The sequence below is a fragment of the Hylaeus anthracinus genome, unplaced genomic scaffold (assembly GCF_026225885.1).
Source record: "Hylaeus anthracinus isolate JK02 unplaced genomic scaffold, UHH_iyHylAnth1.0_haploid 0, whole genome shotgun sequence".
Classification (NCBI taxonomy): Eukaryota; Metazoa; Arthropoda; class Insecta; order Hymenoptera; family Colletidae; genus Hylaeus; species Hylaeus anthracinus.
This window is the reverse complement of record NW_026533254.1, coordinates 15,958,470-15,985,662: the sequence shown is the minus strand read 5'-3', so window position 1 is coordinate 15,985,662 and position 27,193 is coordinate 15,958,470. Positions and strand designations below refer to the sequence as shown.

The 27,193-nt window shown below is 37.3% G+C and overlaps 6 protein-coding genes and 3 non-coding genes across 12 annotated transcripts in view; 5 read left to right on the top strand and 4 right to left on the bottom strand.

Annotated features, from left to right (window-relative positions):
• The window catches only part of LOC128891596 (isoaspartyl peptidase/L-asparaginase-like), a 5,198-nt gene extending 3,393 nt beyond the window's left edge, over positions 1-1,805 (bottom strand). Inside the window, exons 1-3 of the mRNA XM_054151207.1 lie at positions 1,438-1,805; positions 754-982; positions 127-458 (exon numbers count right to left, since the gene is read on the bottom strand). Of these exons, the coding sequence (XP_054007182.1) occupies positions 127-458; positions 754-982; positions 1,438-1,602 (726 nt within the window). The 5' untranslated portion in view covers positions 1,603-1,805. The remainder of the gene's footprint in view (positions 1-126; positions 459-753; positions 983-1,437) is intronic.
• Positions 1-2,100, top strand: part of LOC128891552 (transferrin) — a 12,295-nt gene extending 10,195 nt beyond the window's left edge. For all 3 annotated transcript variants that reach the window (XM_054151119.1, XM_054151129.1, XM_054151137.1), the window contains one exon: positions 1,812-2,100. In XM_054151119.1, the coding sequence (XP_054007094.1) occupies positions 1,812-1,997 (186 nt within the window). In that variant the 3' untranslated portion in view covers positions 1,998-2,100. The remainder of the gene's footprint in view (positions 1-1,811) is intronic.
• A 149-nt stretch (positions 2,101-2,249) lies between these two features.
• Positions 2,250-7,043, bottom strand: LOC128891533 (cytoplasmic dynein 2 intermediate chain 1). Of its 2 annotated transcripts, XM_054151094.1 has the most exons (16): positions 6,846-7,043; positions 5,771-6,481; positions 5,581-5,703; positions 5,350-5,522; positions 5,048-5,198; positions 4,847-4,987; positions 4,631-4,771; positions 4,245-4,550; positions 4,009-4,181; positions 3,717-3,936; positions 3,475-3,626; positions 3,254-3,402; positions 3,124-3,182; positions 2,900-3,054; positions 2,688-2,820; positions 2,250-2,602 (listed from the first exon to the last, which is right to left on the bottom strand). In XM_054151094.1, exons 1-16 carry the CDS (start codon positions 6,855-6,857, stop codon positions 2,480-2,482), a joined length of 2,922 nt encoding a protein of 973 aa, XP_054007069.1. In that variant the 5' UTR covers positions 6,858-7,043; the 3' UTR covers positions 2,250-2,479. The 2 variants fall into 2 exon arrangements, with proteins under 2 accessions (XP_054007069.1, XP_054007060.1); XM_054151085.1 differs by having other exon boundaries at positions 5,771-7,043.
• Positions 7,044-8,523: 1,480 nt separating this feature from the next.
• LOC128891603 (uncharacterized) lies at positions 8,524-23,955 on the bottom strand. The gene is made up of 5 exons (XM_054151221.1): positions 23,826-23,955; positions 23,067-23,157; positions 10,835-11,046; positions 9,235-9,547; positions 8,524-9,117 (listed from the first exon to the last, which is right to left on the bottom strand). Coding segments are annotated over exons 1-5 (1,014 nt in total). The 5' UTR covers positions 23,828-23,955; the 3' UTR covers positions 8,524-8,721.
• LOC128891609 (D site-binding protein) lies at positions 16,963-23,153 on the top strand. The gene is made up of 7 exons (XM_054151233.1): positions 16,963-17,622; positions 17,687-17,906; positions 17,987-18,522; positions 18,953-19,405; positions 21,415-21,651; positions 22,077-22,255; positions 22,340-23,153. The coding sequence occupies exons 4-7, from the start codon at positions 19,297-19,299 to the stop codon at positions 22,547-22,549; spliced, it is 735 nt and encodes a 244-aa protein (XP_054007208.1). The 5' UTR covers positions 16,963-17,622; positions 17,687-17,906; positions 17,987-18,522; positions 18,953-19,296; the 3' UTR covers positions 22,550-23,153.
• Trnah-gug (transfer RNA histidin (anticodon GUG)) lies at positions 20,025-20,096 on the top strand. The gene has a single exon. It is a non-coding gene; the product is annotated as a tRNA-His (tRNA).
• Positions 20,923-20,995, bottom strand: Trnar-ccu (transfer RNA arginine (anticodon CCU)). Its single transcript has one exon. It is a non-coding gene; the product is annotated as a tRNA-Arg (tRNA).
• On the top strand, positions 21,746-21,818 carry Trnam-cau (transfer RNA methionine (anticodon CAU)). The gene has a single exon. It is a non-coding gene; the product is annotated as a tRNA-Met (tRNA).
• Positions 23,795-26,886, top strand: LOC128891616 (uncharacterized). The gene is made up of 2 exons (XM_054151246.1): positions 23,795-24,101; positions 24,176-26,886. Exons 1-2 carry the CDS (start codon positions 23,929-23,931, stop codon positions 24,417-24,419), a joined length of 417 nt encoding a protein of 138 aa, XP_054007221.1. The 5' UTR covers positions 23,795-23,928; the 3' UTR covers positions 24,420-26,886.
• Positions 26,887-27,193: the final 307 nt, after the last annotated feature.

Genomic DNA, 27,193 nt, shown 5'->3' with positions numbered 1-27,193 from the left:
TGCACCTTACAGCGTGGTGCTGACCAATGCATACTGCTTATTATTATTACAGTATTCAAACGTTCATCACTTATTTTCATTTCTCACTTTTATCACTTCAGAAAGCATCTGAAAAATAAAACAAACCTGTAAACCAGTCGGTTCGTTCAGCAAATCGTCGGAGTCGATAGATAACGCGCAGTAAGGATTAGCTTCTTCTCCATCGTCGGATCTTATTAGGACGCAATCAGAATCGCATTCTTTCGTTTGTTCGTTTTCATTACAGTCCCTTACGTTCGTTAAACTCTTACGATCGGTACAGTATTCGAAGCCTTCCTCGCCTAAATAATGCGACGACACGGATTCGTACTCGTTTAAAGTACCAGGCGGTAAAATTGGTATTCCGTTGTCCAAGGCGAACTTCTGAGCTCCGTTTTCGACGATCAGAATGTGCTCCGTGTTTTCCAAAACTTTCCTCGCTGTGGGCGATTTTTTTCGAATTAGGAGTAGAGTTTAGTACAGAGTCATAATTTTCGTAGCGGATGAATGTTCAATCGTGTCGAATTGTCCACTTGTGTCATAAAAAGTCTCATACAGCGAAGCGTAGTCAACGATACACTTTATACTTTTACGAGAAACATAAATCTAGCTTCCTTTCGACAGGGTATTTACGAATTCGTACTATGCTCTCACTGTGTATCGTTGAGTAACGAGGAATGTTTCCAAGTCGCTACAAAAGTCGCAAGTCGCTAAGAATCACTGTTTAGAACGAACCTAGGGCGATGGGATGTTCTATGTCGCGAACAGCACCCACAAATCCAGCGTCGTTTATCGTAACGAGACCGGCGTCCGTAACTACTTCGTCGTTAACGTCTAAAGAACCTCCTTTCGCGCAATTGAAATACGGTTTGCTCTCCATGTAAGAAATTGCTCTTTCGACTGCGTGCACTGCTGATCGGCCGTTGATAAGATCGCTGTAGGCTTCGACTGCTGCATTTTTAACCTATACAGGAACGTGAATTCTTTCTTTATTCTTATATCCAGAAATCTAAATGCACGAGCATTCTAGCTTCGAAAATTGTGGATGTAATGAAATTGACATCAAATTGTACAACAAAAAATACAGGATTCTTACGATCCTCTGAATGATAACTCTAACTAGGTCATCATAATGAATGTTTATAAACTAAATTATTTCATCGATAAATCGATTCTTATCGTTAGACTGTAGATCTTTGTGCAAAATAAAATATTTTCGAATGTACCTACAAAAATTGAACCTAACTTAGGAATTCATTTTGCTTTGCAAATATTACGATATGAACTTCACTTTCAATGTATTTTTATACTCTTGCATATTCTGTGCATTTTGTACTTTCTTGTATATTCAAATTTCTTATAAATGCATAGAGATCCTCAATACTTGTATAATAGTATTTTAAAGAAAATTTTCCTAACCTCAAAAAGCATTCGATCGCGTTTCTTCCGTGGAATTTTGCCCGCGCCTCCGTGTACTACTATAACTGGATCCACATGCACGCGTGGTTTCTTTTTCTCCGATTTGACCTCGGTGCTGATCCTCGCCAAAATCTGATCGATCCAAGAGCAATAATCGCACATCATAAAATTAAAATTTCTTTTGAAATTTTTTTTAACACAATATACTATAAAGAAATGCAAATTATGTAGTAAATTTGTTATTTGTTGACATTCATTAAATCAATCTATGATACAGATACAGAAAAATATTATCAAACATCAATTTTGAATGATAGTAATCAATAAAGAAACAAAAGCATTGCATTAAAAAATTATGAATGTTCTTTTTACAGGATGAAACGCAACATCTGCAAGTTGATGCTCACCAGATGCAACATGTACGTAGTTACAATGACATTGTCAATGATATTATTAAACAACCCACCTGTGGCAGCGTAAGAAATTTCAATCTTCATTATGGTAATATGATTTTTGTATTTGTTACAGTTTATGTTTCGAGTAAATTAGTATATATTTAATGATGAATGTTCTTTTATCATTTTAACATTGTATAAAGATTTGTACACACAATATCTGAATATAGCGATATTCGATGTAATAAAAGTTTGTTATGCAGCAAGATTTTTCTGAATAGAATTTATATATTTCTTTATATTATAAAATCATCGTTTGTATACAATTCATGGACGGATTCATGTTTGTGAATGTGAATAACGTGCAATAAATAGTAGTTATTTTGTACATATCTGGTGTTTCAACTCATTAAGTTAATGGGTTTATTGCAAATTATATACTTCTGAAATACTTTTAAACAGATCAGTACACCTTCTAAGATTTCCTTGTACTTTGCAGTTCCATAATATTAATGAGAATATTACAATTCTATTATTGTGTTGAAAAGATTGTCTTTAACTAACATAAAAAGTCAACATATAAAATCATTGGAAGTACAAACAAATTCAATTCCTTCGAGTGTTTTTCATTAACGATTTTAGTTCAGTTATAAAATTGCGACGTATCGCATGAAAGTGTTCAATTCCTGCAAGTAATCTTCTTTTTTCGAGTAACAAAAATTCGCTTTTAATTTATGTATTTCTACGTTCCCTGATTCCGTCCCTAGGGCCTGAAAAATAAGTCAAATATATAAGTTAAAAATACATATACATATATGTATTTTTACATTACAATATACAAGACATTTAATGTACCAGATATTGATGAGACATGTCTCGTTCGGTTTTACAGGACGATAGCTGCATACTATTTATAAATCCGCATTTTTGCATACTCACAGAATACGTCGAGTAAATATCACTGTTAGTTAAATCCCATATATGTATTCTAAAATACCAGTATTCAAAAAAGTTGAGTTCATTTTCTTTTTATACACATTTTCTCAATTAGCGTTGACTCCACTTACCGCGAATTATTGTCCAGTACGAAAATTGTAAATGGTTTTGACTTTGACCACTGCACCGACTTAATCGCATGTATATTGTCTTCATCCCTCAATTGTAAAATCGGTTTCTCAGTATTCAAGGAATGCAATCGAAGTGTACCATCGTCGCAACCAACCTACGATAAAAAGAATTAATGAAAGATATTATTTGTTACAAAACATCAATCTTAGAAAGAAAATCTTACCAAAAAGAAAGATTGATCAAATGGGCACATTTCTATACAAGTTACGTTTCCACAGGCACCTGAAATATATTAAGTACGATGAGTTAATGATATGTAACTTGGAACTTGTGAAAGTGTTGTAATGACTTACTAGTACCCAATTTTTTGTACATGGCAGGACTAGCTTTGTTACCAATACAAGTAGCATGCAAAACGGTGCTACCGTTAGTTGCGATATAAAGATTATTACTATCAACGCAATCCACATGCATATCGATAAATGCAGCCGCATCGATCCTTCTAAAGTGGTAAAAGAATTCGATGAGGATCGTTACTCGGTGCACGGTATACAAATTGTTATACAATATTTACTTTTTAAGAGTATCAGATTGCAAAAGAAGTTCTTGACTTTTAACGAGCCTTATACTACCCCAATACGACAGCCCTAAATCGTCGACATTTATTCCCATGCTGTGTAAAACGCTCCATATTATAAGAGAACCTTTTTCATTTAAGCTACATATCTATTATGTTAGGTAATACAAAATATCAATAATTCAAACATTGTTAGCATCAATTCATAAAACAGTATAACACGAAAAATTCCAACAAACCTGAATGGGTACAAATTTATTGTTACATCGTTCTAACGATTTTTCTTCAATCTTAGACAGTATGCGTATCGTAACGATTGGTGAATCGTGTATGTTTGATTCTATGTTTGCAGCTGTCGTGTAAGTAGGCGTTCGTATCGTCCAATTCAGTTCGTTGGCTGTATCGGTCATTTTCTGGTGCCACATTTCATCTTCCTTTAAATCCCACAGACTTATCGAGCTGTTATTTAAAATATTTGTTAATACTTATCGAGCTGTTATTTAAAATATTTGTTAAAAGCAAAAGATATACCCATCTTGCAGGCCAGCAAATACAACATTGTAATTCGTTAAATGGAAACAACAAGCGGTGATAGGACAGGTTGAGTAAAATAATTTCATCGGCATCGATGGTTCAGAAATACTCCAGATACATCCAATGCAACAGTCAGTTATGTAGTCTTGTTTGTTAGAAGTCTCAATTTCCTGTTTCAAATATAATCGTAAAATTGGACATAGTTCTTCGATATATATATAACTAGTCCTTACCTCTTCAGTCGAAGCGTGAATAGTCACTAACACCTTGTTCAGAACTTCTGAATAATGAATTATCGTTACTGCTTTGCCAGCCAGAAATGTTACCGAATTTACAGAAAGCTTCACGACGCCGTCGCTGAAGGGTACTTGTTCTTCGTTTTTAAATAAATTTCCACCAGATCTTCTTTCCTCTAACAGCGATAACATTATTCTTCCAGCGCGACCTAAGAAGTCGCTTAATCTTAGTACATCAAAAGTTGGTCGTGGTAAAAAGTTCATAGTTTCTTCCTCATTATCATCACCAACGCCGATTTGATCCTACAAGTTTTAATATTTATTCAGGTGTAATGTCTTAAATGCCTCATCTTCTATTTAAATATTAGGGTGATTGTATATACCATTTGAAATAAATTCAAATCTTCTTTAGTTTGTAAATTGCTTCTACAAGTGATTGGAAACTGTGTCCACTTATTCTTAAACATAATTTTGTCCGTTTGTGTTTCTACGTCGATGTTATCTTCGCCAGTCTGTGTAGATATCTGTAATATTAAACACGGTAGTTAAAAACTAATTATTATTATTAAAGCATTGCTATTATTAGGTACTACTCGTACTTGTTGAGTATTTAATTTTCCATAGTTTCTAATAAATTCTTCGTACGGTATAGGCGAACATTCCAGAAGGGACCATTCCATGACATCTAGTTTTATCATTTCCAAAAGTTCTTCGCCTCTGCTTAGACTTTTCTTGGATTTCTAAAAGCATATAACAGTTATAGATAGCGATATAAAATACATTTATCGAACACGTATTACCTTTGCTCTTTGATTCTCTTTGGTCTTGCGAAAGTCGATAAATGAGATCTGTGAAAGCGGCGGCGATTTTGTGAAATCGCCTGAACGGCTATCTTCGAAACCTTCATCGGTAGACAGTGGTAATGATTTACTTTCGGATAATCTGTCTTCACTGTATCATAAAAGAAGTACTTCAAATTCTTATTAAAACACTACACCAATAACCATCCAGCAATTGTGTAAGCATTTAATAATGAAACGATACAAATGGTACAGAAAAAGCTGTTTAATCATCTTGGAATTTGATTTTGCTTAGGACAAACCTAAATGCTTTGTTAACTGGTTGTTTTAATTCGATAAGAGAAGCCAGCTTCGGGTCATTCACAATTGCTTCTACTCTTGCCGCTCTTCTCCTAGCTTCTGCGAGTTCGTAATGACCAGAATCGTGCATATGCTCTTCTTCCTTTTGCTGTTCAGCGTTATTCACTACTTTGCGCTGCGGTAAAATTAAAATTTAAAATAAAATATTGCTATGATAAAGCAAATAATAATACCTGTTTTGTAGTGTGCAATTCGATAGGATCCAATGGTGGTAAATTATTATGACTGCTGCTCGATTCTTCGCTCACTTCTGATGTTTCACTATCTGTGCATTCTTGAAAATCAGATTCATAGTCCTGAAAAATATCTCGAGTTTATTAAATCTTGCACAGACAGTATTCCATTTTATTACCAATATCTTACCTCAAAGTCATCTTCGTAATCGTATTCGTTTTCTATCTGAGACATTTCTGATTTATTTTTATTATTCTGATCCTTTTGCAAAGAATCTGATCTTGGTTTGGCAGAGTGTAATACTCTCACTTCGCTTGGACTCAATGTTCTAGATAATTTGCGATGTCTAGACTTCATTTTTGAATCACTTTTATCTGATGCGCTTGGATTTGTCCTTGCCATCGCTTTTTCTTTTAATACAGAGTACGTCTCCTTATTAACTGATTTACTGTTAAGTTTGTTTGTAACAGATGACGGCACAAAGACTGTGGTTAATCCCCTCTTCTCTGAATAACTGCTTTGTATTCTTCCAGATGATTTACTACTTTTTGTTCCATCACTCCTGCTTAATTTTCTTGTAGGATCAGATGCTGTTTTAGATGTTACAGATGTTTTGGAACTGATATTTAATTTTGATGTGGAGGATGAACTTTCTCTAACAGATTTATTTTGAGACAGTGCGGTTGATCTTTTTGTAGTTCCTCTATCAGAACTCACATTTTGTACTAGTCTTGAATGTCTATCACCTTCACCCCTTCTTTCAGAGTGTGCAGACTTTTTCACCAATTTCAAGTCCAACTTTTCAGAGCTTTCCGACTCTTTGGTAGAAGAGGAACTTCTTGATTTGGACTTGGTGGATTGGTGCGCATTTTTAGTGATTGAAACCTTTTTAATTGCTCCCTGAAACAAGTAATGTACAATAAGCATAAGAAAGGTAGAAGAGTCTACTTAGTCGCGTTCTTATAATAATATTTATTATATAAATTATAAAGGATTTGTTTATAAGATTGTGAGAGACTTGGTAAATATTTACAAATCATATTTATGTTATTGCATTTACGTGTCGCTATCGCAATGTCTAAAAAAGTCAATAGATTCGAGGTTGATGATTTAGGTGAACCTTGAAGTTGAAATGTCAAGCTGTTGAAACTTTAATCACGTCTCGTTAATATAATGAAGCATGTATATTAACACGAGCAAAAATGGGATAAACAGCGGGAACAAAAAATAAAAAATATTTTTGTCGAATACGATGAAATATTACCGTATGAGACATTATTCTCTTGATTAATTGGTGTTGACAGTTACAATACCACCATGATGTAAACTACTATTGTTACTGTTGCAACAGCGCTACTCGTGGCTTACTATTCAACTATATACTGTCAATAATGTTTAGAAATTGATGACTGTGTTATTTAATATTTTTGTATAAGTATATTATTGAATTATTCCTGAATAAAATTATTCTATTTTTTCTAAAGAAATGATTAAATTAGAACATCCCATAAAAAAAAATCCTTCCTTCTATATGTTTTATTTTTCGATCAAGTAAATATTATAAAATATGCAAGATGATACCGAGAAGCAGAGGTTGTAAGAATGAAACTGTAAGAAAGGGAAGAATAAAGACACAGGAAGTCAGGTAAGTTTATCAATTAATAAATTAGTTAACCATTGGTTAACTATATTTGTTCTTTTGTAATTTAATGAAACGATGAAGTATGATCAAACTATTATTTTTACTTCCTTTCAAAATTGCCTATAGTATTATTTAATTTAAAAATTGTATACATGTGGATATCTTATACTATTTATTCATCTTTTTTTTTTCTTTTATAATTCTTTGTATATTAATAAAGCAATAAATCAAACTGGTAAATAGATTAGCAACTCGGGAACATCCTGAACGACAAAACCAAAGATCAACCGTGTCCGAATTGGTGTATAAATATTTAAGGAAGATGTCGTATTCGGATAGCGTTCGAAAACAACGTAATAATGCTTGCAATAAATTTCAAAGAACGAACAGAAGAAAGAAAATCATTCATCCCAAGCATAAGTTATTTCGTACAAACGCAGGTACAAATATAAAAGAGGCAAATGAAATTGAAACTAGCAATAGGGAAAAAGAATGTAGTTGATGAAAATGACAATTTTAGATGGTTTTAAATGATTGAGAGTAAATTATTGATAAAGAGCATGAGGAACAATTATTAATTAATTAATATGTTGAGAATTTTTCTCTTTCATGTTAATCGCCACCTAGTTGTGAATAAGGCGAACTATAATTCGAAGTTTGATCAGCGCCTCTGTCGGGAAAACGCTCAAGTTTGTCCTCGATTAGTTCCCATTGTCAACGCTAGATGGCGCTATTTGTTTATATTAATATAATTATTAATTATAATTATTAAATATGAGAATTATTTTGGAGCCCTTGAATCCTTTATTATTTTTTTGAACAAACAAATGGCGCCATCTAACGTTGACAGGGGGAACTATTCGAGGACAAACTTGGGCGTTTTCCCGATAGAGGCGCTGACCAAACTTCGAATTTTAGTTCGGCATGTTCACCACGAGATGGCGACACCAATCACCATTAGGAACCCTGAGGCAGATTTTTTAAAATAATAATTATAAATGCAATTCTTGTAAAACACACAGTTGGGTCATGAATTATAATTCAATTTTTAAGTCAGCGTACTTAATCTTCATGTATTTTATCTCTAGACTTAGAGTGTAACGAGGCAAGGAGATTTATTCGCACGGCACTCTCGTTTGCCATTGATTCTGGATATTTAATCCCCACTAATCGAACTGGAAGGATTTTAAGGATTTCCTCATCCCTAAAGTTAAGTCACCCTCTCGACGAATAAGAATGAATCTAAAGAAGAACAGAAAAAAACACGTCGTTGTGATACTACTTTAATTGATGAAAATATTTATTTAACCACAGGACTATTTTTATACACACATCACTTCAAATATTTATAATGTATACATTTCTTAAATTTAAAGCCAGATGAAACACAGTTACAAAGAATATTTTAATTTTAACGTCTTATACAAATTTCCCAGAGTACTCGATGATATAAATCAAAATGTTCACGCCTGTAACTGCTTGAGAATTCATTAAAAATTTATTTATTCATAAAACGTCGTTTGCCTCGTCGTTTGCATTCCTCTTGGCAACGTTGGATCCACCTTTCCAGATCTTTTTTGTGTTGATCAGATATTTTGGCTCGAGTCTGACCTCGAGACTTCTCGAGAACATTGTGCAGAACGTCAGATACCGTTTCATCTGTCAGAGAATCCTCTCTAGCTTTATCAATAACAACCGTCTTATCTCTCACTGTCGTTGCATTTAGTTTACTCTTCCCTGGATCATTCGTTCTTTCCTTTCTACCTCGATCATTCGTTCCTCTTCTCTGTGAAATATTCAGTGGAAGATTTCCTCCTGCCCCAACATACATCTCTTCGTGTACTTCATCTCTTCCATTCCTTCCTGTACTTCTTAACGTGTCAAATGGTTCCACCTATATGCAAACACGTGCACAATTTATTTATTATTTAATCTTCACCCGGAAATTTTATTGGGGAATGAAATTATTGTTTTACAAATGAAGTAAATAAAGTAAACAGTTTCATCTTACGTTCTCGTCAGTCGTACTGCAGGAGCACTCTGGATTATCTTTAAGAAAGCCATCTTCTTCTTCATAGTTCTGAACAGCGTTCCTTGTTTCTGGACTTCGACGTTTCCTTTTAGGTGCAGATTCTCCAGTGGTGGACGACTCACAGTCACAGCTGTTCCCTTCAGGATTTTCAAGTTTTCGACGTTCTTGAGGATCTATCGTTGAACTTACTAAGGGGCACTTGCCTTGATTTTCAGGGGACGTCGTTTGATTGATCGAGATGGCGGCAGGACCCACCAAGTGGTACTCGTTGTCCAACAGTTCCATGACGAATCTGTAATTAGAGCAAAATGGGTTAATGGTTGACCTGGAATAATATTTTATGCGTTTATGATATAAATTAATATTGGGTTGTCCGGAAAGTCCATGACGACTTTTGATAGGTGGTACAGGTCTGAATATATCGAAGTGGTTGAAAACAAATAACATGCATACATCTCTTGAAAGGTGCAAAGGTCGTGGAACAAAATGGCACCTATGTAATTCAATAAACATATATTACAATTCAAACGTGTTTTTGAATGTTTCTTAGAAATTACCACGAACTTTCTGGACAACCTAATATAATAAATACGTGTAGGAGTCTAAACGAAAAATAAGGAGCACGAAGATTCGAACCCACGATCCTCGGATCTACAGTCGACCGCTTTATCTACACGACTAATCCCGTCCCCTTCGATTCGTGTGTCGTTCGACTCCTTATTCTTCAAAATACATTTAATGTATACTATGTATATTTGTTGCATCTTAGAATACACTTGTAGAGCATTTGAAATACAATAAATTGAAAGTTCGATATTATTGGCATCATTCGACGTTTCTAGCGTGTAAATCATCTCTCTATCTTTTTCAAGAATCCGAGAAAGTGTCTACGACTGCAATGCTGCAGTAAAACTTCTCCAGGAAGGCATAATTTACGCCTACAAGTCCCACAGGCTTATCTACCGCAAAAATCTGACCGGTGAAAGCCACCGTGAGCTCAAAAGTGGACGCGACTCTCGCGCGTCCGGAGGATATCCTACTTTGCAACAGTTTCTTCGAGGATACATCCGATGCACCAATTATTCTCGAAACAGCTCAATTTTAATCAACTGATGGAACGCTTAGCTTCGAACATAAAAATTGAAAAGTTAGAAGTTCATTTCAAAAAATTGAATTTCAGGAAAAAGAGCTTTGATGTTTTCAATTTTTATCTCTGGAACTAAACGTCGTACGAATAAACTGTAAATACAAAAAAGTTCCGCCCCGTCGTTCCCTGTAAGCTGATATTTTTTTTAAAATTCACCCTTGTACGCCTTTTAGAATTTCCAGCAAGAATATCTCGGTTCCCTTCGAAAATAAAAACTGTTATTTCTCCATCGGTTGCAGTCCGGTTGCATCAGAGTGGAAGCGTTACAATTAACAGTCGGAACTGGAAACGGAATCGATAGATGCAACCCGTGTCTTCGAACGAGATAAACGGTTTGCAGTTGCCTTGAAACGCGATCGTGTCTCACGCGAGACACAATTTTCGCCTGCAACGGTGCTGTTCCGTCGCTTTTCACCTTGACGTGGAACTAACCCTTGGGAACAGACCTGTTTCAGCGCTGTTCGCACCTGAGCGTAAAGGTCACCGTCGTCGCGATAGTTCGCCTCGATATAACCGACGATATCGTCCGGCGTGGAGGTCGGCAGGAGTCCATCTTCTTCGCGCTGCAACGATCGCATCGCCTCCATCACGCGCAACGAGAATCTGGAAGAGTTCTCCGCTAGACGTAGGCACTCACAAAATTTCTGTAAAAGATCATTGCGATACATTATGCAAGTAAAGACTAAGTCCAAGACAGGATTGACTGGATAAATGCAAGAACGACTTGACGCTCGGGGAGCGAGTAGCGTAATATGATCCTAAACGATTGATACGCTTCTGCCGACTGGATTTTTCCTCGGACCTCTTTTTCTTTCGCTCTCTGTTCTTTTCTACGTTCGACGCTCGACTCGAGCCAAATGTAAACACAGAATATAAACCTCGACAGGATAAATGCTATGTTTGGGTCCCAGTTTTCTTGCTTTATCCAGTCTTAACTGTTCGACACTGATTTAAATGAGGTACGAGAATTTTCTAACATATACGTTTCTACATAGAGATTAGTCTCTAGTATTGGCAATTACACTTGGCACTATAAATTTTGGCAATTTCCAGGATGATTGTCCAGGCTGATCATAGTAATACAGAGGGTGAAGTAAAAAAAAAAAAAAAAAAACAAATAGAAAATTAATTCTTTCTTAAAGCTTTCTTAACAATTCTTTTTATTTATTTTGAACCTCAGGCTGCCCTGGCATGCAATCCGACGAGCAAGATTCCGAAGTGCTCTCCTTATTGTCTTCCTCCAAAATTTCCTCGAATAATTTATTTGCGTCTTCATCCGACATTCCCTCGTGTCCCGAGGTTTCCATGCCTCGTTGGACCTCCATACTTGATTGAACTACACGATAGAGTAAAGAAAATTTGGAAGAGATAACCTTACGAGTGCCAAACGTGTGAAGTTGGAGATTATGGTCGTGGTATCTCGATACTGATTTTCTCCGAAGAAAGCATCGCGATCACGAGAATGCCACTTTTCAATTCAGACTAATTTAGCAGCGGTTCTACTTGAAAAATTCCAAGTGGGCGTAATGGCGAACGAAAATGGCGGGAAATGTCGTTGCTGCATTCCACACATGTCTGATTTATTCTAGATTTATTCTCGATATATTCTTGTAATAATACATGCCATAAATACGTAAAACCCGCAATTTCGCGACTTCTGATTCATGCGCCAAGAATCTGACGATCAACGCCAGGCGCGGAAGGCTAGATCCTCCCATTTGTTAAGAGCCCTATCGGATCCATCTTGCTCTCCCATTACATGACCGAGGCAGTTCCCTCTGTAACTGTGTTTTCCGCGGCGGTGGTATCGATTTGCGATTTAAATAACGCCGCGGAAAGGCAGTGCGTGGGTGGGCGGTGTGTTGAGTCGAGGAGGAAAAAAAAAATAGGAGGAGCGTTTGATCGTAGAAGGGAGGACGGTTGACGTAAAATATTAACAAGAGGCTAGCGTCCGAACGATGCCCGTACGCGGAAGCGTTCTGTTCCAATGGTGGATCTAATATTGCTCGTAAACTGCCTGGAAATTATCCGGTATTCGCCGTATCATCTAATAGTACTACTTGGATATGGAATTAATGGAATTATTCGACGTTTCTCTTTCTCGGTTGAGTGATGTTTAACTTTCCAAAGCCTTGTTCTCTCCTCCATGGAATAGCAAGGGAGGTCCTAGCGTTTAGGGTACCAAGTAGCAATATAGCTGAGCTCAGTACCCTCTAGCCCCCCTTTGTCTGAGCCTGCTAACTTCTAGCCCTCTATAGCTGAGTTTAGTAACCTCTAACCCCCCTATAACTGAGTTTATTACACTCTAGCTCCCTATATCGGAGCTCGGTACTCTTTAGCTCCTTATAGCTGAGCTCAGTACCCTCTAGCCCCCCTATAGCTGAGCTCAGAACCCTCTAGTCCCCCCTATGGCTGAGTCTAGTGATTTCCAGCCCCCTTATAACTGAGTCTAGTAACCTCTAGACCCGCTATGGCTGATTCTAGTAACTTCTAGCCCCCTTATAGCTGAGCCTAGTAACTTCCAGCCCCCTTATATAGAGTGTACAAATTGGACCTGATTCGCGGTTCGCCAGTGCAGTATCATCCTTTCGCTGGAACGCGATTCTTCAACAACCGGGACTTAATCATTTAAGGTAGCTGGTCCCGCGGGGTAGAGGGGGGGGGGGAGGGCGCATGGAAGCCGTGCGCAGCCCTCTGGTTCCCAGGCTGTCGGCAAACTGTGGCTTACCGCGCCGTGCACGGTTCTTATCCGCACTCATCCGAGTAATTCTTGGCGGGCTGACTGGTTGTTGTTATCGGACAACAGGCCAACGCGCGTCCAACGGAAGAGCAGAAAAAAAGACGACGAGCACGGGATCCTTAGGTTGGGCTTGGATAGGAGGTAGGTTTAACGCCAAACCTACGATCTAGGGATACCTACATTTACGAGATACATTTGAATCTACTTTTACAAAGGGCTAATATTAAAGACACTTTATTGAATACAAAAATTTTTGTTTGTTTATAATTCATGTACGTATATATATAATGTATACAGGGTGTCCCGGGCGATTCTACGTAAAAAATTGAATCGAAAATGTGGAATAAAATTTTCTTACGATGCTTTATTTTCATACAAAAAAATAAGTTTATTTGTCGACATCTCCACCATATCTTTCAGACACTTCTTGTGAATTTTACTACCGTAAACCCCTTGAAAAATCTCTCTCACTTACCATTTCTACCTCGCCATCCTCCTACCGTTCCCCAAAGACGAGGAATCGCAAAACCAGTTGCGTAGCGCGCTTCAACAAGTATTTTTAACGTCGAACTTCCGTCCCCCGCTCCGAAAAGACGATCAGCACGAAACGGGGATCACGCACAACACCGTGTTACCCCGGTTTGTACACCCGAGAACGACAGCGCGGAGAGGGGGTCGCGTGACCCTTAATTCTATCCTACGTCCCCGTTCGCAGTCCTCCCCCTCCCCCGCCCCCGCCCTTCCTCCCACCGCCCCGTACCCCTTTTCTTGCGCGCAAGAGGCACGGATTCCTTGCACCCTCGTCCCACGAAGTCACGAATCGCGCGACGCCCCCGTTGTGTTTCACAACTCGAGCAAAGTTATCTCATCAAGTCGTCACGAGGACGCCCCCCAGCCTCCCCGCCCCCCCCCCACTCTTCATCCTTCAACCGTTCGCCCATCCCTTCTTCGAGCATTTACCGCCAGCTTGGGAGCCGTTGCGTTGCAAAAGATGCGATTAAACTTTTCTTGCCTTACTCCGGATTATTTACGATCTCCCCTCCCCCCCCCCTCCCTCCCTCTCTCCCTCGTCCTTCTCACTACGGTTCTTTTGAAGGTACGCTCGGTGTCAGGTGTACCGATTAGTTCCCTGGTTTTTTTTATGGCGCCTTATTTAAGCTTCTTTTCAGCCTTATTTCGGAAAGATTCTCTTTATTGGAAATGGGGCGTAACGAAATAACAGAATATTAAATTTATTAATTAATTTGGGTGTTTCAGGATTAGTGTAAGAATCGGAGCTAGATGGTAGGTGAGACGATTCTGAACCATAGTTTCCTTTGCAAAAATGTCGGACGGTGGTTCGTTTTTGAATTATTAACGAAAAACCGCCGACCAATCACAGAGCCCGAGTAGCGCGCGCTTTGCCGCGAGAGGCTCGCGAGAGCCATGATGCTCCGCCCACAAATCGGGCCCGCCTCCCGCAGAAGAGCACGCGCTACTTGGGCACTGTGATTGGTCGGTAGTTTTTCCTTAATAATTCAAAATCGAAGCAATATTCGATATTTTCGCAAAGAAAATTCTGGTTCCGGTTCTTACACTGATTCTGGGACACCCCGTATTCCGAGTACATTTATTTTTGTAGCAAAATAAAATGTTGAATTATAGTAAATATTCCGACACTCTTAGACTCTCTTTATTCGCATCGCTGTGGCATAAAAATATTAACGAACGAATCATAAGATTCAGAAATATGCTTTTGTATTTTTATATATTCTGCCTCATCCTTCGAGGCGAGAGGTTGCAACTCTGGTATACATTGAACTCAAACATACTTTGTCAAACATGAAGAGAAATTTTTTAACGCCCATGAGTGATTTCTTGTCGTCCGTATAAATCGTTCTCCACATGTGTCCCAGCAATTTTTTATTCACTCTCAGTTGTCTACGAATGAAGATTCGTTTGTATTCCTCAAACCCTTTTATTTAAAAAACACAGTAATTACCAATAACGACCAATTACAGTCCAATTACCAATTGCACTTTTTTTGGAGATTATAAATTCGAATTATAAATTCGATTTCAAATTCCCACGGAATTCATGAAAGAATCTATACGCGTATCCAATACGAAATATGCCCCCACATAATAAGTTATGAAGAATGTAAATAATTAAATTGCGCTGTGTGGATTCAGTGCAACAACTGAATCGGTAGTTACGCCCTCGAATAAACAAAGCTTAAAAGTAGGAGGCTATCGGGCGCTGGTGTGTAATCCGTCGTTTCCAGGACGGCGATTAGGCAGATTACCCTGAGGTCGCGCATCGTAATGGGGATTGAAGGGGTTTCGGGGCGCGTCAGGGGGCTCAGGAGGTCACATGACGTGATGTCACGTTACCCGTTGGCCGCGGACAGGTGTTTGGGTTCGCACGAGCAGCCCGTGCCCATCGCGGGGGCGTTCGCTATCGCGCATCGAGCCACATAATGATAACGAGCGTCCGACAAAGCGACGAGAACGCGGCTCGTAATGTCGAGACAATCTCGCTGATTGTTTTCTACCTCTGCGGGAAGACCGTGCTCGCCTTCTATCTACAGGGCTGCCAAAATCGTTCTGTCCTCAAGTGCTATTATACAATGTTCCTCAATATTAAAATCAATGCTATTAGGTCCAGAAAGTTCGTGGCAATTTCTAAGAAACATTCAAAAACACGTTTAAATTTTAATATATATTTATTGAATTACATAGGTGTCATTTTGTTTCACAACCTTTCCACCTTTTAAGAGATGTATGCATATTATTTGTTTTCAACCACTTCGACATATTCAGAGACCTGTACCATTTACCAAAAATCGACATGGACTTTCCGGACAACCCAATACTAACATGACTTACTCCTGGAAGCTAAATCTGAGGACCCTGGAGTCTCCAGGCTTCAGACACTTCTCCAATCTGTCTCCTGAGTAGTACAAATTAGTATCTAGATTCCATATATTTAAAAAATTGTGTGCTCAACTCCTATTACACAATACTTCCCAGTACCAAAATCTCTAATTCCAAAGATTCCTTAATTCTAATAAAATAGCCTGTTCTCCAATTAGTACCAATGAATATCTATATATTTACTTAAGAATTGTTTAAATCAGCCAAAATGATTCATGCCCATTCTTTAAGTCGGTCTCCGGTGCACCTGGCGAACCTTACCTGTTCCAGCAAACTGTTGTTCCTAAGACACCTGTACTGCGGCCTCGTGAGATCACGGCCACATGGCAGAGGCGCATCACCCCTCGCTCGCTAAATTAGATATTACGATAACAAATGGCGTTATTTAACCCACCGGCGAGCTACTCCCCCGCAGGTTAAATTCGAACGGTCGGTATAACCCGAATTGCTCGTCCCATTCTGGCACACGATCGAGGACATGCTACGCCCGTAAATCACCGTCGCGCCTGCAAACTTTCTTCGTCAAGTTATCGTTCCGCAACCTAACATTTCCTGCCCGCGAACTGGAGAAGAATTCCCAGACGTTTCTATCGCTCGTTTATACTATTGGATACTATCGGTGCTATTGGATTAATAGTGTTGCATCGAAGATTGAGAAATTAATGCAAGATTTGCAGTTTAATGGAAAGCTATGCTATTCAAGAGTAACATAGGCTGTGTTTCATTTTGATAAAAAAAATGCGTTTTCAATTTGAGATCTAAACATTTGTAAATCGAGTGGAAAGAAAAGCGTTGTTCGGTTACTTTATCGGCGCACGGTGCCCAAATATCCTATAGATGCATTCTTGCGTCGCTAGGAGGCTACTGATCGGCGTAGATGTTTCTTTTGTTTTTCTCTGTTCGGCATGGCTGACAGTGGTTGACGCGTAGTGCGACCAAGTGCGACGAAACGAGTCGTATACGTAGAATAAGAATAGTATTCCGGTGTACAGCTAGTACCACATATTTTCACACAAGAACCGCTTCTAAATACACTGATGGAAGTCTGAGCCCCTGTTTCCAGCCGAAGAAAACTTATTTTTCGCTCGAGGATCAAAGAACAAGTCGCAGAGCCCCCCTCGAAACGACCGTTTGACCATTAATTATCAGTCCTCGAGGGTTGCAACATTGATGATGTCGACTAAAAACAATTTCAAGCCCCAGACCAGGTCTCATCAATGTTGCAGTCCCCTCCCACTGTTGACCGTCGTCGTTGGTTGTCGTCTAATTTGGTTCGTAATAATTACCGACCCCATTAAACATTCGCGGACTGGATGAACGTGTCAGCTGTCGTTTGTCCCAGAGACATTAGAAACACGTAGCCGACTTCTGTCTGGTCTGGTGCCGCAGGTGGGACGTTCTTATTGCGTACGCGAGGACTATAAGTGCGGATAGCTTATTAGTTGCACATAGGAACGAAACTTCGCGATGAAACTCTGCGGAAAAGTCTGAAGAATTAATGTGTTTCCTGTATTCGATAAAAGAGAAGGTTCTTTCGGAAGGTTCGCTGCTCGGAGATAAAGAAGGTAAAATGCTGCAAAATTTTCAGTTGTTATTTAATTTTTCGTTGCGTTTCTTTGAATATTCAAGTTTCGAGAGTACACTCATACATACGGACACACGCACACATAATCCGATGCTCGGTGGCACGTGTTCGTTACCGGCCGTCGATCACCCGAAAAGCGGTGCCATTTGTGCAAAGGCCTACACAATTGCCTCGCACAAAGATCCAGCTATAGGATTTCAAGGATTTCAAGCAATCGAAGCTACAGGAACCATCTCTATTAATAAAATACACCGCAATCGCAAGGTAAAGAAAAACCTCTTCTTTTTACTGTTAGAAAACTTTCCGAGTTAGAAGTGGTCGAAAACTTGAAGCTTCTTGCGCAGAGCCACCAATTCCCGGAAACTTCCGCAAACGAGACCAGCTGGAACAATTTTTGCTGATCCGAATCTTCGTCGGTCATGCAAGATACGAGGAGCGACCTATTATAACGGCAGATCGAAGATTAGGGTCGTGATACGACCGGAGGGTGGAGGAGGGGGTGCGAGCAATTGTTCTTCGTTGGTTCCGACTGACATTCTCGGATTGGCCAGACCGTCTGGCTTCCTTGACCACTCGAAACGCGTGTTGACTACTCACCCCTAACGACTCAGGGGCGGAACGATCGTTCTGCTCGTCCCTGCGCACGCGTCGAGGGGCGGGAATCACCCTGCTCGGGGACGAATTGGAAATTCTTCCGGAGGAACGGTATGCAGAAGGTACCACGTGACGTCAGACGTCAACAGGGTGGACTGGAACTTCGAGTCTGGAAGTTTGGAACCAGTTGGTCTCGAAGAAGCGTCGAGGATCTCGAAGACATAGATACTTCCGGTGATAACTGGAGAAACTTGTGAAACACCTCGTTCACCTTGAAAGTGGCAGGGTAACGCGCTGAATTCAATTTTCAGTTAATCATCTTTGTAAATGTACAAGATATATTTTCATTGAGTATGAATTTTAATAATTCTCTATGATAAATGAACTCGTGGGTGTATAATAACAAAAAACGCGTCGAATTAAATTTCTCGATAATTATATTCGTGAATCGTACTCGTTGAACTATTTTTTAAAGAAGCAACTTTGAGTACGACTTTTAATAATTCTGTATAGTAAAAGAATTTGTGAGTGTATAATAACGAGAGTCAATGTTTGCTAGTTCCAACACAAGTGTTATTACGTACAATATATTACGTACAATATATGCATTACTATACAAGTGTCATTTATAAAGCTATCAGTCACATATTTCTATATATTCGATTTTTGTAAATCTGGAATTTTTATTACTAAAAATTCGATTAAATTCGATTTAGGTGGCAAAATTCGCGTGGCCTGAGAAACATTGATCGTTAACAGCAAGGTTCGTCTCGACCTGGACCAGGAGGATCGATAAGGCGATGACGTCGAAGAGGAAACGTCCTCAGCGCGACGAAGAATGTATTTTTTATTTCAAATTGATTGGTAATTAGTACACTCGATGTACACTCCATAGGACAAATGGAACCCTGCAGGAGTTTTCCTGTGCGTCTCATCGACTGTTACGTTCGGTTCATAATTTCTGCGTGTTCGATGCGTTGATGAGAGAACAGAGTAATCCGATATTGACTTCACGTGACTCGATCAGTGTCCACGAGTTTCGCAAGGATTTCTCGAAGGAATGAGCTCCCACGCGCATGCAAGGACGATTTGTACCGGAAGCACAGTGTCCGGCGCATTCTCTGCGTTGCACCTATTGAGGAGTTACAACCTCTTCGGACCCACCTCAGGTACCTGCCTCGATTAAAGTCGCACGAAATTAATTTCCGCTGGCACAGCCTTCCTGGCACGAGAATTTACATAGCTTTGAGACCTCGAAGAGTGAACAAAATGAAAGTGTCGAAACACGCTTATTGTCTCTTACAGAAATTACGCATTGATTTGTGTTCTTATTTTCAATCTTTTACCACTGAAATACGTTTTTGTCGGCATGTGATTTTTCTGTTATGGTCACTTTCACGCCACGCTGCTTTAGCGAATAAAATTTATCTATACTGTACAGTGTAAATAAATTATAATAAACTAAACGAGAACCTGTGATGTTGGAATAAATAAATAAAATGTATAAATTAAATGGAAAGCCGTGATGTAAGAATAAATAAAATATAAATCGAACGAATACCCGTAATAAAATACTCGTAATTAAAATATTCGAATATCGTGGATTAATTTTATTTGTTTCAAGTAAAATAATGGCCCTTTAGAGAAAGTAATAATTACATTGTGCAATTATAGAGCGTTTGTTCGAATACGTGTTGCTGTGTACTGAAGTCACGGATAAATGAACAAGTTGGTCGACGTGATACTCGAGTATGGCCGATTTTAAACTCGTTCGCAAGTCCTCCAACAGCCGTGATCGTCTAGTGGTTAGGACCCTACGTTGTGGCCGTAGTAACCCAGGTTCGAATCCTGGTCACGGCAATGTACCAATGGCACATTGTCACGGTGGAGGTTTCATTTTTTTTTTCTATTTCAATTTTACCCAAACGATCCTTCTACATTTCTCTGCAAACTTGGTTAATTAAACATAGATTGAATAAATTATATTCGTCATCTTGTTTGTTTAATCTCACTTTGTATTTAGCTTTATATTTTAATCTCGTGTTGTATGAAACTCTTCTTTTACCCTATTTACACTATACAGATACATATAGACGAATGTATTTTTGAAAACAATCATTTCCAAAGGATAGCTTTATCATTTTCTTTTTAAGACAATTCTGTTTGTATACTGTAAAAGAAATATATAAATATGTATTCTTTACACTTTTATATCATTTATTTTTGTATGATGTTAAAGAATAAAATTTGATCACGATAACAATATTACTTTTGTTTTAAATTGATTAAAACTTTATCTTTGCCCCCCTCTCCTCATTTTACTGAAATTAATAGCAAAAGGAAACGTGAGAATGTTTTTATAAAAATTAAATTCCGTAGAACACACAACGAATCGAGGAAGATTTCGCGAGGACACGCGATGTTACTTATTTAATGCTGGAGGATCGATTAAGCACACGAATTCGCCTAACGTTACTGAAACTATTATCCCATTAATACGTGTAATTAAAGTATTGTTAGAAACTGACTTAATTACAAAGGATTTCAATCGTTCGTTTTCAATCATCAATAATTTCTGTTTAATTATTCGAATTTCTTTTTGTGTTACGTTTATTAATATTGCATAAAAAGACTGTGATCGTTGAAATGATTAAATGATAAAAAAATATATCTTTAATAAAGAATTTACCCCTGGTGGGACTCGAACCCACAATCCCCGGTTTAGGAGACCGATGCCTTATCCATTAGGCCACAGGGGCTGTGAAGTTGAGCTCCTTCAAAATCAATGTCATACTACTACGACGTAATAAAGTTGTATAATATTAATTATTATATTCTGTGTTATACAAATAGACAAATCAAATATTTCACAGAAATGCGAATTATTATATCTTTCATCCCTGTAATATATACATCCACTGTATTAACTATTTGCAAGATCAATTAAACGTTCACGATTACAGAAATATTTTAATACATATGTAAAATAGATCACAGTAAAAATTAAGTAAAGTGAATTACAAATTAAAATGAATATTAAATATCCACGATGCAGTATCGTAAATAATCAGAAGTTAGATTTCTGTGATTTAATTGTACACTATCCACGAATATGCGAAGAGCAATAAATTCGATATTAGTAATGAATTTAATAATGAAATTAATAATGTATTTGTAGACTTGTACAGATACGAGGCATGCAACTCTAGAGACCACGGCTTCGGGGATCGTGACGTTCTAAATTCTAATACACCGGACACCACGATCGGTCGTACGCCATCGCCATTGACACCATCGTCGCTGACAGCAACGTTTACACTTCCGGGATCCTTGCTCCAGCCTCCATTTTTATCGACTGTGCCACCTTTAATGCAACCCCTGAGCGTGCCTCAACCATTCTCGAACGTAAATACGAGTAAGTCGATCCGTTTTCTACCAAATTAAACGACAAAAAATTAAATTTATCGTCTACAAAAATTATTAAATATTAAAAATGTTGAATTTCAATTGCCTCGGTGGCGTAGTAGGCAGCGCGTAAGTCTCATAATCTTAAGGTCGTGAGTTCGATCCTCACCCGGGGCAAATTGTTTTTGTTACCTCGTCCCAAACTTCCTGTTTCTACAAGTGACACAATTTTTTACAATATTTCCACGTATATTGCTCGAAGGAAACGTTTAAGTTATCGTTCCAGTCGTAAAATGAACAAACTATTAAACGTCTTCGACCACCGCAGATATTCATAACTAAAATGTAACATTATTTGGGAAAATCCCAAAAGACTTTTTACTGTTTATAATTTGTTCAAGTTATAACTCGGTTAACCGACTGTCGGTAAAATAGGCATGGTAACTCGTCACCTTCTGGGCTCGAACGGGATCACGAACGTGCAGCGACGTCCTAGAAGCGAGAAAAAGCCAATTCCTGACAATCAGAAGGACGAGAAATATTACGAGAGACGTAAACGCAACAATCAGGCTGCGAAGAAGTCCAGGGATGCTCGGAAAATTCGAGAGGACCACGTGTGTAGACAGATATAAAACAATTTTCAAGCTTCTTCTGTTTTCGCTACATTTACCAATTCTTAAATCGATGTCGCATTCTAGATAGCGCTACGAGCGACTATGTTGGAGCACGAGAACGCAATTTTGAGGGCGCAGATAATAACACTTAGAGAGGAAGCGCAATCTCTTCGACATATGTTAATTAAACAACAAAGGCCGGCATTGCAGACCATTCAGAATTCATTCTCGTCGATAACCCCTATTAAATTATCGCCGGCACAGTCTACGCCAATTTTGGATTGTCAAATTTGAAATGAGCGTTATAAAAAAAAAAATCATAATAATGGAAATTAGTGATTAAAGTGGTTGGTCAGACACGTTTCTACTAGTCCAGAGTGTTACGATAACGGTTTCCAAGTTTTATTTATTTATTTGCTCGACAATAGTCTGTTTCACGATCAAACAGATATTTGGTGGTTGTCGGTAATTTATTGTTTAGAAGAAAATTTTTCCAACACTTTTATAGGACAAATATTGACAAACATGTCTAAGAATATATATGATTATTATTGAATTCAGTGTCATCAATGAAATCAGTATAAAACTAACATAAATGTACTAAACAATACGTCGTAAATTTGGAGGCACGTGGCTGTAGATATTTCACGCTAGAATTTTATTTCCCTAAATTATATAGCGAAATTAGTGTAAATAGCGAACGATGTATCATTTTGTAACTATTGGTAAATAAAAATCTACGCATCGTACAAAATAGTCTCAGCGTTACGTAATCATTATTTTAAAATAGATAACATTGAATTTGACGTACTGAATACTTCTGGTAAACAGCGGTAAACAGAACTTGCGCATGCAGGTTGGTATAAAAATAAAAGTCCCATCGTAATCTTGAGCCAAGATTCCTGAAATATAAATTCCCATTTCAGTACACGATATATAAAATAGATTGCAGGCTGAGATAAAATAATAATTATAAAAATCGCAAATACAAGTATCGCGGAACCATTGACACAATAATTTTTCAATAATTATTCGAGAGTATTTCAAGATTTCTTACTAGCTTATCTTTTTTCTAGCGTTTCGTTGCACAACCTGTAAAGTTGAATACGTATCTCGATATCACAATTAGTTAGTTTTTCTTAAAAATGAAAACTAAAGGTTAGAGTTACCTTCTTTCTAAATGGGGCTTGTTATAAATTTTAACACGGAAGTTTCGATATAACTGGTTTCGCCATTGCTATTATTGACATTGCTAACCAGATTTGTATTGGCCGGCCTGCAACCGCGCCTTCCACGGTAGTTCCAAGCGAGTACCTATACAGGGTGTCCCAAAAATGTTGGAGGTCCTTGAAAAGGATGGTTCGAGGGGTGACTTGAAACAACTTTTTCCATAGCGAACATGCATCGAGCTCTATCCTAACGTTAGGATAGAGCTCAATGCGAAAATGTTGTCCGCGGCGAGATATTAACAGAAAACCCCGACCAATCAGATCGCGAGCATGCTGGTGGAGCGTCCGCGGGGACATTTTTAGAACACCCTGTATACACATACATACGTAAATAATTTTACATAGCGGATAGCGCCGTAAGTCGAACAAACTTGATATTTGACTTTCGTTTGTTGAATTTGTTTATAAGTGCCCTATAGTTATTTTAATCGTCAATGACAAGAAATGGCGCATCCGGGTGTAGTTTTTCTTCTCGGTATTACTATAGCCACTGCCTTGTATTATATGTTCACAAGTGGAGAAACAGAAAATCAGGAACCACATAATAATGGCCACAGAAGTACAAATACGAATACTTGCTACGAACCTACCAATAGGTGGTCCCCTTATGATCGCAAGTGAGTAAAAGCACAGTTGATATTCATTAAAAGTTTTGCTTGATTCCACTGCGATACCCTTTTTCTGTTTTCAGTAATCGTTCCCGTCGTCGGCGTACAGAGGATTCCACTTGTTCCATTTGTTTAGATACATTAATACAAGCAAAAAAATTTCCATTACAGCCATGTGGTCATGTATTCCATAAGGAGTGTATAGACCAATGGATGCAAGCAGCGTCGCGAGTAAGTTGTATATTATATGAATATAACAATGTTACTGTGGATTTACACAGATGCAAACAATGCAACAAACAAAATATTCTGTTTCATTTTTACTAGTGCATTATATTTGAGATATTTTACAGCGATTGTGCCCAAATTGCAGAGGTCCCGTTTTATACAAGTGACAAAATTGATACGAACAATGTTTTCATTAATTTCACTATGTTTTTGTTGAGGTTACAATATACATACTAGAAAGTGTATTTGTACTGTAGTTAAATTTGTTTTGAACATCTTTCATCAGAGTCGATTGTACTTGAAGTATGAAATAATTGTTTAAACTTGAAATGTTAAATGAAAGGACTGCCACTTTCCATTCTATGTAAGGTGAAATTCTTTGTTGCTCTTTGGTTGAGACAAAATTTTTGAGGAGCAATCTTGTTGCATGCCTTATCTTTTCGACATAACATGTTTTATAGGGTTATATGTATTATACTATTGATTTAACGAACTATATACTGTTTTCAAGCTCATAAGAAATAACTGTACAGTACGCTGTATATTATAGTTTGGTATTACTGTAGTGTTTCAAATAATGCAGTGCATAGTAAAGATTTCGTAATTTATATACAATTCATAAAATTTTTCTTTCACCTTATAAGCAATTCGTGTAGGACAATATTCATGGAATCATTTTTGCACGCGTAAATTTAATAACGTTTTCAGATAAAATTTATAATGCATTTCTAATTAAAGGAAGTGTAACTATTATAGCCCTCTGGAAATACTCAAATATGTACATGTATGTTTTATAGATAATAATTTTTTAATATTTCATCCCTTTATTGTATTACATCAAAAGTAATAATAGAAAGAATGTTATAGTACAAATTCGTAAAATATGGCAAAATAAAACATTGAATATATACAGTGGCTTATGAAAGTACTCAGATGTTTTCAAAGTAAACATTTAAAGTTCAAAACTGTTAAGTTGCAATACGAACATTAGATCACTTTTATTATAAGCAGTCGCATATAAGTGCCAGGTTAAGTTCAAAAAACATCTGACAATGTAAATAATCTTTACAAACCATTTCTTCAAAACATTGTTTGCACAAATGTTGCAAAAGTATTTGAATGATAAAATTTTCCATTAAACATTGCTTTAGTAGCGATCGATAGCACCAAAGATCAACACAGGAATTGACAGGAAATTAAATAATTTTCTTACGAGTTTGAACGAAGCGGTAAAATAACGAACGTAAAGGTTTGAAATAATGTAAGGTATACTGTTACTGACAAATGATACACAGTAGGAAATGACATACTTTCAATATGTGATAAATGCTCACAGTGGACCAACAAAATGATAAATCTCAATTACTCTATAAATATGTTGTGAATAATTAATCATTCAAATACTTTTCTACTCTTTGTATAGTTAAAGTTTCCAAAAAATGTTTCGTAAGTATAGTTTATATCCATGGATATATATATATTTTTTTAATTAAAAACTAAATAAAATTTCAATCATCGAAACTTAAACATGTATAACCTTGACACCTGTGTGTTCCTGACAATTATAATAACTTCGTTGTTTGCGGTACGAAATATTTGATTCAGAAGCATTCACATACTTCTGCAAAGTACTGTATACTCGATGGAAGAAATACAGCGAGGTAATAATAATAGCCCAGACAAAAATTCTATATATTTATTAAAAGATACATTTTGTGATTTTCATTCTTTCGTGTATTGCAATACCAACCGCTTAAGCATAGTATAAATAAGGTCAAGTATAAATAAGTTATTTACAGTTTATTCGTTATGCTATTACATATCATGCTTACTGTTAAATGCATATTTTTACGATGCATTATTTATAATACTAATTTCCTATTACCAGGTTGGGTAATTATACAGTTTGAATGAAACTTTAGATTTTAATGATGTGTTGTGTTACAAGTTTTCAAGAAGAAACGATATACTGTTTGCGGTGATAATAAATTAATACAAAAAAAAAAAAGACCGATGTGTCATGTAACTGTTTTCAGTTTGTCATTCACACGAAATTACAATATAAATACTTTAAGTTTACGAAATCGGTAATTTTAAGAAAGTTCAAATTCTCGATAAGTGGCTCCTGATTCACTTATGCCTTTCATAAATTAGCTTTTAATGAATGTCAGGGTAGTACTTCGTTTGTATTATCGAAATTTTATTCAAGTTCATCTATTATAGTACGTAGGATTATGACATCAAATTAAAATCACTTTCAAACGAACGACAAATTTGTATGGAAGTGCTTCACTTAGCTTCTAAGTATCAATCCTTTGCGGACGGACATTTGTGGCTATACAAATCGCAGAGAATTAATTGTTATCTATTTGTTAAGGAAATGTCAAGAATTTTCCGACCAGCGTCCAAAATGGTAAAAGTTGTCTGAAATATTTAAACCCCTGTCCGCAAAGGGTGAAGTGGAAAATGTGATGTTTGAACCGATAAATCGACAGCTTTCACAGTAGCGTATGAAATGTATTATCAAAAATGTAAATTAGACTATGCTTTTATATGAAAAAAACAATAATAAAATACATGATTGAACTTAAACCGATGGTATTTTTATAAACATATTCGAATGATCGTTACGAAAGTATCTTAATCTTTTCTTTGATTACGATAATTGCAAATTATTATTTATAATTTTTACCGTATCGTGTTTTAACGAAGCAACACTAAAGTTTTCGAACACGATACAGCGAACGTCCTTGACAGTATAAAATTTACGGAAGAGAAAGTCGAGTCACGGTGAATTTAATAGTGTAACAGTAACTTTGTATACCGTGAATCGCTTACCACACCCACACTGCGTTTAAAAATGATTAATAAAG

Excerpts from the sequence above, each read along its gene's own strand:
- LOC128891533 (XM_054151085.1), bottom strand. The coding sequence starts at position 6,508 with ATGCTTATTGTACATTACTTGTTTCAGGGAGCAATTAAAAAGGTTTCA. Across the intron at positions 4,988-5,047 it reads AAGAGAATCAAAGAGCAAAG|AAATCCAAGAAAAGTCTAAG; the intron begins GTAATACGTGTT and ends ATATGCTTTTAG. Across the intron at positions 3,403-3,474 it reads CAATCTGATACTCTTAAAAA|AAGGATCGATGCGGCTGCAT; the intron begins GTAAATATTGTA and ends TTACCACTTTAG.
- LOC128891616 (XM_054151246.1), top strand. The coding sequence starts at position 23,929 with ATGGCGCATCCGGGTGTAGTTTTTCTTCTCGGTATTACTATAGCCACT. Across the intron at positions 24,102-24,175 it reads TGGTCCCCTTATGATCGCAA|TAATCGTTCCCGTCGTCGGC; the intron begins GTGAGTAAAAGC and ends TTCTGTTTTCAG.
- LOC128891609 (XM_054151233.1), top strand. The coding sequence starts at position 19,297 with ATGAGCTCCCACGCGCATGCAAGGACGATTTGTACCGGAAGCACAGTG. Across the intron at positions 21,652-22,076 it reads ATTCTCGAACGTAAATACGA|GCATGGTAACTCGTCACCTT; the intron begins GTAAGTCGATCC and ends TCGGTAAAATAG. Across the intron at positions 22,256-22,339 it reads GGAAAATTCGAGAGGACCAC|ATAGCGCTACGAGCGACTAT; the intron begins GTGTGTAGACAG and ends GTCGCATTCTAG.
- LOC128891603 (XM_054151221.1), bottom strand. Across the intron at positions 11,047-23,066 it reads CTGTTTACCAGAAGTATTCA|AAATTTTGTGAGTGCCTACG; the intron begins GTACGTCAAATT and ends GATCTTTTACAG. Across the intron at positions 9,548-10,834 it reads AAACAGGTCTGTTCCCAAGG|ATTCGTCATGGAACTGTTGG; the intron begins GTTAGTTCCACG and ends CTCTAATTACAG.